General features: G+C 49.1%; 4 protein-coding genes across 4 annotated transcripts; 2 read left to right on the top strand and 2 right to left on the bottom strand.

Annotated features, from left to right (window-relative positions):
• Positions 1–280: 280 nt before the first annotated feature.
• Positions 281–1,082, top strand: I206_106641 (uncharacterized protein; the record flags this gene model as incomplete). The annotated part of the gene is made up of 5 exons (XM_019159162.2): positions 281–379; positions 439–456; positions 525–642; positions 706–901; positions 1,019–1,082. 5 exons carry the CDS (start codon positions 281–283, stop codon positions 1,080–1,082), a joined length of 495 nt encoding a protein of 164 aa, XP_019007834.2.
• A 99-nt stretch (positions 1,083–1,181) lies between these two features.
• I206_106640 (uncharacterized protein) lies at positions 1,182–4,410 on the bottom strand (the record flags this gene model as incomplete). Its single annotated transcript, XM_070203366.1, has 12 exons — positions 1,182–1,343; positions 1,421–1,487; positions 1,548–1,651; positions 1,731–1,882; positions 1,938–1,999; positions 2,068–2,200; positions 2,258–2,476; positions 2,545–2,689; positions 2,754–2,860; positions 2,961–3,162; positions 3,335–4,246; positions 4,312–4,410. 12 exons carry the CDS (start codon positions 4,408–4,410, stop codon positions 1,182–1,184), a joined length of 2,364 nt encoding a protein of 787 aa, XP_070059467.1.
• A 332-nt stretch (positions 4,411–4,742) lies between these two features.
• On the top strand, positions 4,743–5,790 carry I206_106639 (uncharacterized protein; the record flags this gene model as incomplete). Its single annotated transcript, XM_070203365.1, has 5 exons — positions 4,743–5,067; positions 5,128–5,206; positions 5,259–5,360; positions 5,443–5,551; positions 5,617–5,790. The coding sequence occupies 5 exons, from the start codon at positions 4,743–4,745 to the stop codon at positions 5,788–5,790; spliced, it is 789 nt and encodes a 262-aa protein (XP_070059466.1).
• Positions 5,791–5,828: 38 nt separating this feature from the next.
• Positions 5,829–9,958, bottom strand: I206_106638 (uncharacterized protein; the record flags this gene model as incomplete). Its single annotated transcript, XM_019159165.1, has 5 exons — positions 5,829–6,347; positions 6,401–7,497; positions 7,554–8,969; positions 9,018–9,347; positions 9,397–9,958. The coding sequence occupies 5 exons, from the start codon at positions 9,956–9,958 to the stop codon at positions 5,829–5,831; spliced, it is 3,924 nt and encodes a 1,307-aa protein (XP_019007837.1).
• Between the last annotated feature and the right edge of the window lie 1,791 nt (positions 9,959–11,749).

Raw genomic sequence — 11,749 nt, 5'->3', positions numbered from 1 at the left:
CTGATGAATCGCCAATCACTCATATCGACATATCGATGAAATCGGCTCCATCTCCACCTAGGTTCGATCCAGAGCAATTTGCTTCGCGTGGTGTCAGAAGATCACGTCAAACTACACGTCTTACCCTGAGAAGGATAAAGGAAGGAACACTGAGTAGATAGCCCAGCATTAAGTACCTCACAAAAAGCTTCACCCTATCGTCAGCCGCACATATTCTTAGTAGTCTCAGTTTTATCTGCCATCTACACCAAGACTTCTACCGGACCATCATCCTACCAGCATGGTCAAGAATTCAGACTTAATCGGTAAACCCGCTCCGTCTTTGGAGCTTCCAAGTATACCCAATGGCGAGCTATTGAAACTCCCGATAGGCGAAAAGGTCAGTCAAGAAGCTGAAGTCAATTTGGGAACCAGGAAGATGACTAACTCGCACGATAGCCGATCGCTCTGTTCTTTGTATGTCATCTCACTCAGTGATGGGTCATAGCAAAGCCCTTTGGCTGATAGTCTGTATTCGCTCCCAGTTTCCAGCTGCGAACACAATGGGATGCACCATGGAAGCATGCTCATTCCGAGATGCGCAAGCTCAAAACATAGTCTTCAAAAGGAATCCTGAGTTAGCAGTAATTGGTGTATCCGGCGGTGAGTCAATGTTCGCTGTACAAAAAGGCACGCCATATAGCTTATCCCGTTAAATACCACCAGATCCAACAGCAAAACAGCAATCGTTTGCAGATCAATACAAACTCTCGTACCCCATCTTGTCAGACACAGATAACAAGGCCAGGCAAGCGTACGGCGTTGGAAAATCCTTTTTCGGTCTATCAGCAGGTAGGGAAACGTTTTTCATTGATAAGCAGGGAATAGTCAGAGGGGTTTGCGACAAATCGATCGACGTAAAGTACGTGAAATTCGGTCTCTTCATTCTTACTCTGGTCTTTGCCCATGGTGCTCTGAAAGATCGTATAGTCCGTTAACTGTATGTGATTCCAAGCTGATCTCACCATGAAACCAACAGCGGTCATATCAAATTCGTCGAACAACAACTAAAGACACTGGAGGGGAAGAAACAATGTACGTGAGGGATACATAAAAGCAAGTACGCGGCAAAGAAACTCTCGTCGTCGAATGACATCGTCGTGATGTAAAAGAAGCCCATGCATATGCGATGAATTGTGTGACTATATTCCCTCCACAACCTTTCCACCGGGCTGATTCCGTATCTCTTCCTCTGATTTGAGTGTTTCTCCTTCTGTCGTCGGCCTGTTCAGACTTTGACCAGCCAAAACCTGACGTACTTCGTCCAAGGAGAGAGTTTCATATTCGACCAAGGCTTTTGCCAACTGCGGCAAGGCAATCATACATCAGCTGAGCCCGCACCTTGTGTGACCGCCGTGGGAATAGCCTGAAGTATACGCACTGTATGCAGCTCATGTTCACGAGTCCGGAGTAGCTGTTTCGTTCGATCCATACTGCCATCCAAAAACCTGTTTGAATGTATCAGCTCACAGCCCTCTTTACGCAGAGTCCTCATGTCGATGACGTACGATCTTATTTCGCTTTCGATCTCATCCTTCTTCTTTCCGCTTAAGTATACGCTCTCCTCGTCTCCGTGAGCTACCAGCCCAACTTTATCACTGAAACCGTAACTCTGATAGGCGAAGCTTGATCAACTACCATTACGCTTCATAGATTGAACAGTCGCTAGATCAATCCTGTGTCAAACTCACTCTAATCATCCTCGCTGCAACGTCGGTGGCCCTTTGCAAATCGCTCGAGCATCCGGACGTAACATCGTCGTGTCCAAACACCATTTCCTCGGCAGCTCTTCCTCCTAAAGCTACATCTATCATTGCATTGTATTCCTTACGTGTGTATGAGTCTGTATGACCGATATCAGATCACGACAGGTCTTCAATGAAGGAAAAGAAGCTCACCTTTGTCTTGTTCAGGCAGCTGGAACGTGATACCTAAGGCTTGACCTCTTGGCATAATTGTGCTGTTGATGCGGTTGGTTAGCCACAGTGATCAGAGGCAGATTCGTCCAGTTATTGGTAAATCACTCACACTTTATGCAGCGGCATAGCACCTGGGGTATGTAGCGCCACGAGTGCATGTCCACCTTCATGGTAAGCGGTCGCCCGCTTGGACTCTTCTGTCACGAAGTGTGATCGGCGTTCTGCACCCATCAGGATTCGATCTGTTCCGAGAGGCGAAAAGTCAGCTCAGTTGCCCAGACCGGAATGATCGGACCTACCTTTAGCCCATTCAAAATGCTTCAGGCCTACAGTCTTAGCCCCTTCTCTAGAGGCCTTGACTGCAGCCTGATTGACTAAATTCTGTAGATCGGCCCCACTCATGCCCGGACAACCTCTGGCTATGATAGAAGCGTCGACATCTACATCAAAGGCAACTTCACCCATATGGTGTTTGAGGATCTCTACCCGTCCTCTTACATCGGGTAGTCCGACAACGACTGTGTGATAGACGGCATCAGTTGGTATGTATGAACCACGTTTGTTGTGCGTCAAAGACATAGCTCACCGTGTCTGTCGAATCTTCCCGGTCTGGTCAAGGCTTTGTCCAATGATTCAGGGAAATTCGTAGCCGCGATGATGATGACACCTTCCGATTGTTCGAAACCATCAAGCTCGACAAGCAGTTGATTTAGAGTTTGCTTCATGTAGTGCTGCACACCAATGCAAAAGTCAGCCGAATTAATCGAGGTAACATACACAGAAGATGGATCTTACTTGATCTTTAGCGCTTCTTTTGGACCCGATCGCATCCAATTCATCGATGAAGACAATGGCTGGAGCCTTCTTCCGTGCAGCGGCAAATAGTTCTCTGACCCGTTTTGCTAAAAATGAAATCAGGTGACTTAGCGGTAGGAACCACGAAGCTGAAGACCGTGGTTCGCATGTCCAAAGTTGGGTTTGAACGGGTTAAACTTGACTCACCACCGACACCAACGAACATTTCATCGAAACTACTCCCAGAAGCGAATAGGAAGGGGACTTCCGCTTCGCCAGCTACGGCTCGAGCCAGCATAGTTTTACCAGTACCGGGAGGTCCAGTAAGCAAGACACCTTTCGGTAGTTTTCCGCCTAGGTTTGAGAATTTCTCAGGGTTTTTTAGGAACTCAACGATTTCTTCCAGTTCCTGATTGAAACAAGTCGTCAGCGGTTCATCTTCTCGATTGCACTTTATATAGCGAGATAATCGTGATGAGAGGGTTGGCCGGCCACAGTCGTCCTGTATTACTGTGTGCTCGGATCCGCAGAACATTTCTCGTTGTTGTAAGAAGGCACTTATTGCTCAGATCGCTACTCACAGATTTGGCCTCTTCAACTCCATGTACGTCGCTGAATTTGACCACTTTTCCTTCCTCAGGTTCAAACTCCGCTGGGCCAGGTCCCGCTTTGAGTAATCCTGTGTTCTCCATTATCATGGACATGACCGTGAGAATGATAAAACCCCATAGTAAGAAACCTCCTAGCCATCGAAGTGCTTTCCAAGCGTTGGCCTGAGGGGTCGGCGGTGCCATTTGGACGTATAACGGATTCAAGGCTGATCCTGATCCGCCTTGTGATGCAGGAGTAGGAGACGAAAGACCATTGTTGGTGGGAGAGATGAATGACGAGAGCGGGGATTGCGAGGCGCTTGAGATCGGGGTGGACGCCGATGTAGATGATGTTGAGGAATCAGCGTGGGAGGATGTAGAGGCCAGATTGGTGAGGACGGAAGCCGATGCAGGTGGTACAGATGATGCTGAGGAAGGATCATTAATTGGCGCACGCAAAGCGGTGTTTGTCGATTTCATCAACTCATCCCGCCGCCTGACCAGCTGAGATGCTTCTCCCAACCTGCCGGTGTTTGCCAGGCCATTCAAGAACAAAGTCCAGGCATTTTCATCCTTGAGTAAAGCAGTACTGCCTACCCCTGTGCTTTTATCTGTGCTGCTAGTAAGCGCCATGGCCTCATAGTAAGCTACCAAGCCCTTGAATTCGCCTCCTTTAGCCAATTCCCCAAGTAGCTGGACCTGAGCATTCAAATCCTCAGGATTTGCTTGAGCAGCCGATTCCAGAGCTGCTATCTGCGATTGAAATGGTGTGAGCGGAGTGTCAGAGTCGATTGCTGGTGGCGGAGGCGATAGTTGTTTTGCAGAGTTAGAAGTGGTTCCAAAGATCGCACGCCGAGGAACGCAGGTTGATACCGATCGATTGAGATAGGCGGGAGTAGACAGCTACGGCAGACAGCATACCGTCAGCTATGCTCAGCGATACAAACATGCTGGCGGATTGGTCTTACTTTTAGCGAGCTTTTAACCTGAAGCAGGCGAGATGTCCGGACACGATTGTACCCGAGCACCTGTTCCAAGGTGTGAATTTGTCGAAACGGCGCCGTCATGGCGTTCGACTTTGGCTGAACAGGCGGTCAGTCTTGTGCTTTTCAAACAATACTGATATTCGAACAAGGAAGTCCTCACCTATTCTGACAAAGCAACTATATTTTCACTGATTGAAGCTGAGTAAGAGGCTATATGCAAATCAAGGATGAAAAAGTTGGATCGAACATGTCATTTGGGATATCTTGTAAGCGAATCGAAAACATCCAAAACGGAATCAAATACAGACAACACCAAGCCGCCTTGTATCTGATTTCAGATTATTTCAGTTCGCCCATTGCATCTTCTGTTCTCTCATCCTTCATTATTTTTAGGAGCGGTACTGGCAAGCAACATGCCCAAAGATAACTTCAACCTCCCGGAGTATTTTGCTCTACATGCTTATCTTTCCGCTCTGCTATGCGGTGCTTTCGTCCTCTTACCTCGCTCGACTCCGTGGCTCATGGGCTCAACTGTCCAATCGTCTTCTTCGGATCGGCCTGAATACGCATTCTTGACCCCTATCACATCTCGACCACTCGCTACTATGCTTTGGGACATAGCTGGCATGCTTCTGTGCATGTCCTGGTGGGGATCAATCATGCGAAGATGGTCGCAGACCTCAACAAAATCTACGGCTACGGGTGAAGCTGAAATAGCTGAAAGGATTGGTCGTGACAGTATGATGCTGAATGTGAGTTCACACCAGCAGATTCTTCAGCTAATATTTTAGAGAGTAGGCGAATGTGCCCTTGCAACTGTCGGAGGCAGCTGTCTCTTCTACGTCCTCATATTGGGTCTCGGCGCCCCTTTAGACAGGTGAGTGTACGGAACTCAGACGTATCTGAGCAGTGCTCACACGCTGCTTTAGCTACCACGTGCATTCTGCTCTTCTTGCCCTTCATATCTCCGTGCTTACTGTCTGGCCAGTCGTGCATGCTCTTGGATTCCCGTCTATCTATGAAAGTGGAACGTTTGCTCGTTTCAGGATGACGCGTCTTTTCTGCGAATTTCGGTGAGTCTGAAGAATTCTTTACGCTTTGCTAATTGTATAGCCCTGACTCACCGTTGGAACGAGCACTGGTATACCCAGTAATTGGCTCTCTACTTGGAGCATGGCTGGGAGTTATACCCATCCCGTTAGACTGGGACAGACCTTGGCAGGTGAGGCGTTGTTTTGTGCTCAATAGGATAGGGAATTCAGCTGAAATGCCTCCCGCTCTGCGCAGAGTTATCCCCTGACTCCTGCTGTCAGCTCTATACTAGGCTTCATTGCTGGTGGATTCGTATCCTGGCTCCATTCCGCTCTCTTAGATACGTTTGATGAAGTTCAAGAGAAGCAACAGCCAAGTCCTGCGGCAGACGCGGCCAGCAGGAGAAAGCGAAAAGCCAAGCGTACATAGCGATCATTATGCATGAACAGAAACATATGATTTATTCATTATTCCTGTTTAACTAGTCGTAGCCAGATAGTACCAATCATGCTCTTCTCCCTTACTAGTTCCCACGGTCCGACAAGTGGTCGGGATCCACCAAATCCAATAAGTCGCTTCTCTAAGTCATGCTTAGCTTCTGCTGTACCTTCAGTCTCTAAAGAAACCATACCATGCCATTCTGGTGCGACCCGGTCTTCAGGTCCGATCTCAAATCCTGCGACATGCAGGTACCTCTTCGCACTGAGTCTAGCTCCAGATGCAGTAGTCACGTCTCGGCGATCATACGCCAGGCGAATGGACTGCAGAGCTTGCCTAGCGAATGGCGCCAGATCCAAGTATAATATCTGAGGGGTGGGCAAAAAAGGGTAGTAGAAGGAAGGCGGAATCTCGAATCCATTCACGTAAGAAGGGAGATGACCAGTGGGCGAAAAAGAGTAGTCTAATGGGATGAGAAGATGTCGGACAAATGGCACAAACACCAGCACATGTTCCGTTGTCTTGGGTTGCCGGATCGCAGTATTGACCTGTGCAAGGGTATCAGTCTATATTGATGTTATACTACGTCTGAAGCACTCACAACCAGATCACCGAGCTTCATTCTCCTCATGGCGCCGCATTTCTCGAGTTCCTTCACAGCAATAGCAGCTCCTTCTGCTGATGGCCAACGCTGGACGGAATCGGACAGAGGAACGAAAACCCTCAGAATCGGGGCTCGACCAACAGTATATGGTATCGGGCGATCGAAAACGGGTTCAGGTCGAATAGGCGGCGGCGTACTCAGGTCACGCCTAGAAAACGTTAAGCCAGATCTGGGAGATACTCCACCATTCTCGGAAGGGCGACTTGATCGAGCATCTGAACTAGCAAAACTTGAGCGATACCCTCCCCCGATCGGCGGTGGCATTGGCAGTCCCGCAGGAAAGCCAGGAACTGGTGGGGCATTGCGATCAACCGCGAAAGAGGGTCGCATGTTATATCCGCTCGACGCCCGTTGGTGACCGGAGAAGGATGGTGTACTCTGCACGGAGAAGATTGATCCGGGTCGACTCGATTCCGAGGATTGACGTGACCTTGTCGGCTCACCATGGCGCTTGAACCCATAGCGTTTCGCCGAGGGGTAGCTAACTGGGGGAAGCGCAGCTTTACCAGATTGCATAGGCGCTGCAGAGGTGACGGGCGCCATTTCAATCCGAGCATCTGTGCTGATGCTTGCGCTTCGCCGTCTGCCGAAAGATAGGGAAGCGGCAGATGCAATAGATCCGATGGATCCGCGTCGCCGAGCTTTCTGGACCTCAGGAAATGGTGTCGACGGTTGTTCCTGCTGCTCGACAGATGACAGCGGTTCAGGCATCACTATCTCCACAAGCCTCTCTTGTCGGGGCATCTTTGTAGCTGGGGTCAGACTCCCGGCATCGGAGCCGGCTGCGCTACCTAAGCGCGAGCGGGGTCGTTGACTTCCGAAGCTGTTCATGGAAGCGGAGAATGGCAGATGTGGAACTGAGCTGACAAAATCGTCCTCGAAGGGTGAAGGAGGCGGGTTTGGAAAAGCGCTCGAAGGTAGTTGTCGGAGGTGTAATACGATGAGAGAATGCGATAGACATAGATGCTGTAATAGATTATGCCATTGAGGCGGATATGTGCTATAAGTGATCGGGTCATGCAACAGGGATTCCACTGCATGTAGGAAGAGATTAGCATATCAAGATCGGCCAGTGGCTCATTACACTCACAGAAACCTTCCCACACTGTCAGATTGGGCCAACTTCTTCCCTTTTCCCGGTCGACCTGGATTCCCCATTCCTTCAAGACCCACCGACCAATAGCTTCTCCGGTAAACCGCTTTCGAATGGTATCTGATGCACCGGTGAGAGAAAGGAAAGAATTGATTGAAAGATGAGACAACAGAGCCGCTTGGATCCGGTTGTGTAACAGCAGGAAGGTAATTGTAGCACGCGGCCTGTCTCTATGCTTGACCTCCGAGGTCGTTGAAGCTTGAATATCTGGACTCATGAGTTGTGGTCGCGCTGACATGTGAACGTCAGAGCCGATATTTGGGCTTACAAGAGGCGAACTGACAGCCCGTCTGCTGTTTGAGGCTGAAGATTGTCTAGGCGGTAATTGAGATGTCGCGAGCGGTGTGGGACTACCGGGTGATCTTGGCGGATCGGACTCTCGAGCCCATTGAGTGACCGGGTCGGCTTTGACGATATTGGACGTGCGAGGATCTACAAGAGGAGGTAACGTGGGAGAGCGGGGAAAGTCGAAGTTCAACGGTTGCACCGAACGTCTGTTGTGAATAGGTGGTGTTAAAGCTTTGACAGGAGACGTTGTCGCAGAAGGTTTGACTTGAGCTTCCTTGGCGAAGCGATTCACTTCCACTTTAGATTCCAAATTCTCTTGCCTTGTGATAGACTTATGCGATTTTGGACTGCTTGCAATGACAACCACATTAGCTTTTGATGTGCTTCTGCTGACGCCATTCGCGGCTGGAGGAGCAGGTAGGGGTCTCGCTGCCGGTGACTTCGCAGGGAGATAGGGGGCGGATTCACCACTAGATTTCGGGCCTTCGTGATGATTGATCGTAGCAGCGATAGCTTTCGCGTAAGCACCAGCTTCACTAAGTTGTTCTTTAGTCTTTGCGACCTCTATTTTCGATGTTTGGCTCTTGTTTTGCTGAATTATCGGAGGCCGCGCTGACATCGGCGGGCTGGTTGTATCAGGACCCTTCACTACTGGCTGAGAACCTGGTGACATAACCCTCGTCTCAATCTTGGCAATGGGCGTCCGGCGGCTAGACGATGTTGATCGGCGAGCGCTAACCATAGGTCGCGGGTCTATCCGATTGGGCTGAACGTATACTGGCTCTTGCGCCCCGGCAGGTAATCCGACGGGTTTGCTGCTTTCTGCATCATCAAAGCGGCTATATCGGGCAGTCTTCTCTCGTTGCGAAATGGAGCCATATGAACCAGACGAGTTGACTTGCCGCTCATCTCCTGGTATCTTGAGAGGGGTCGGTATAGGTCGAGCAGGACCATTTGTTCGCAACGATTCGACTTCGCGATGCTGTGCTTCTCGAGGAGAATCGATAAGCCCCAGTGAGATGGGATCTATATGTGTTGGGGGATGAACAGACATATCCGGGCGCTCTATTCTGAACGTGAGCTTCATTCAATGAACAGAACCTCGATACGTACTGGAGTCACTCCTCGAGGCAGTCTTCGACGGCCCGGAGCCGTTTCCCTTTGCTTGAAAGACGTCTCCCTTCATAGCGTTCGAAGTAGTCTGAGGTATGAAAGGCAACGTCTTAGGCTCAATAGCTTGATAGGGCGTGGATGAACTCATCCGGCGGGATGGCGGTGTAGGAGGTGAGGCGAGGGCAGGACGAATAGGCTGTCGACTTCGAGGGGGCGTTGCGAGAGAGGTAGGGGGTCGAGGTGCTGTGCTGCTGCCGAAGGATCCTGCATTGAGGGTGGAAACAGCAGGGCGGGTAGCTATAGATTCGCCCAGATGGGAAATCGATACGTCTGACAAGATTAGTCAAGATATAGCTTCGACTATGCTATGGCGACTCACGTTGCTGATACTTCATCCCCGGGTTATTTGGCTTTTCCTTGGATTTGAATGTATTTGTTGCCCCTCCAACAGGCAAGGCATCGTAAGAAGGTCCTGCTATTGTCTCTCGGCCAGCTAAAGGTCCAGATACTGATCTGCCGTAGCTCTTATTGTTGTTGCCCAGACCGTTATTGTTGTTGTTAGACGCATGTACCGAAGCTTTACTACTCTGTGAGGACGAAATGGACATGCGCCGAAAAAAACCAGGTTTTTTAGGAGGTTGTTGCGGGGTCGTTGCCATATTGGACTGACTCGAAGCTAATAAATCTTGAAAACACTCAGCTACCTCCGCCTCTGCAGCTCCTGAATGACGAGAGAGATTGTGCGGAAAGGGGAGAACGGTACGAGTGGTTTGGAGGAGCTTCAATGACCTGGATCTATGGTAATACGCTGAAGGAGGGGGGAATACGGAAGTTGGAAGGGTTGTGCCAGATGCCGCAGAGATGGCAGAGACAGGTCGCAAATCGACAGGATGTAAGGGAGGCGCGAGGTATAAGAGCGAAAGGGGTGGAGAATAAGACATCGAAGCACGTCAAAATTAAAGACATTCGACGTAGATGAATCGGGAGACGAATTGGTTGATAAGAAAAGGTCTTGCTGATCAAAAAGAGAAATTATACAAGTCATACATGTTATGTTGACGACGAGATTGTGCGTGCTTACTATAATTATAACTGTTTAATCCCACCTCGAAACTATTATGCCTATGCTTATTGTTGTATTATTATTGATGTTTTGTTGTGAATCCATGCGTTGCTTATTATATTAATTAATTGCGGGTGACGATTGTATTACCCTGACCCAAACTACTCTAATAACGAATGAGATCCCCACCTGAAACCTTTCTCTTTATCTTGTTGATGCTGAAACCTCGATCTATCAAGTCAATCCATGGTACAAGTGTTTGCAGCTGCGTTATTTCTTTCTGCTGGAATAGTAGATGTACCGTTGCAAGCGACCGCAGCGTACGCCGAATCGCTCGCGCTGTTGTCCCTGGGAAGTGGAAAGTGGTTGAACCTCGGATTCGGTGACCAGTGATGGGTGTAGATCTTATGCAAGTCGGCCTGTCAGTCAGGCAAGGTGAGATGGAATGTAGAATAGTGCGAGGAACCGAAAGGTGTATATGCTCAATACAAGGCGATGAATGTTTGACTGATTCTGATGATTTGTTAAATTAGAAGAAGTGCGGGATGGTAACGTGCGAATTTAAAAACCCTTAATCTCAGATTTCAATCTTTCTTTACTTTAATTGATTTACCGTACAGAATTCGTTCGTTGTGCTTCAATTTCGCCGACTTGTTTTGCTTATACCTTTCAATGGTATTGCGTCCCCAACTATGACCATTCCACTCTATCCTAGCGAACTATCCCTTGTGCACAATCTCTGCAGGAATCCCAAAAGATCCATCCGCTTCCGAAGATTTGAAGACTAAGTTGCACCTCAACAGTTCACTATGACAATTGATCCAACATATCCTCATGCCAAATAGAGTACAACCACCGCTTCAGACTATCTTTCATAGCCATGAGTCGATCAAAGGCCCGCTGACCTTCAATCATACTCACTCCTGTTGTATCAGATCAACGGTCGGTCCCCTGCGATCTCTTTCACTCGATATATAAGGTCTTCGTCTGACCACCCTATATCCCCGATCACCCCGATACGCCCACTGCCTTGACATGGATACTGAGCTTACAGGATCTCAGCAGGTGGGGCCTGCTCCAGGAATGGGAAGCGCAAAAGAGTGGACTCCCGAAATCATTTGGCTTACAAAGGCAAACTACCGCCAGTAGGTATGTAAAACTACGCTTTCACTGGAGCATCCAGGGTGCCAGAGGTCCAAAGTGTGATGCGGGAGAGATCAATCTGCAGTAGCCCCAGCTTAGTTACGACTCCAGCCAAACTCTATTCATGTGGCCTCTCCCCCTTCAAGTCGTAAACTGCGAGCTACTGCTGATAATCAGCTGTTGGTTTCAGTCCCGGCATACCTCGCCCTTTACGATCGCGCAAGTGCCCACCGACCAATCGATCAGTAGCTCTGTCATTCTCATACAGCCGTCAACCCCGCGGACGACGAACCGCTTCAGAATATAATTTGATGGCATGGTTGTCTCACACAGTCTGAGTAGAAGTCTGCCATTCGATGTTCGAAGCGACATCGGCCTTCTCCTTGTTATCTGTGTCTTGATAGTTGTTCACTTCATGATTAGCTTCGATCACCGATCACCTCGTCTGCCTGCGTCTCGATGACCTATGGAAAGATCGCCGTCTCAGAATAATGGACGTATCTAAATGTTACGCCGACCGTCGTTT

Source organism: Kwoniella pini, chromosome 9 (genome assembly GCF_000512605.2).
Source record: "Kwoniella pini CBS 10737 chromosome 9, complete sequence".
NCBI classification, from domain to species: domain Eukaryota; kingdom Fungi; phylum Basidiomycota; class Tremellomycetes; order Tremellales; family Cryptococcaceae; genus Kwoniella; species Kwoniella pini.
Note: the sequence above shows the minus strand (reverse complement) of the source record. Positions and strands in the feature narration are given on the sequence as shown.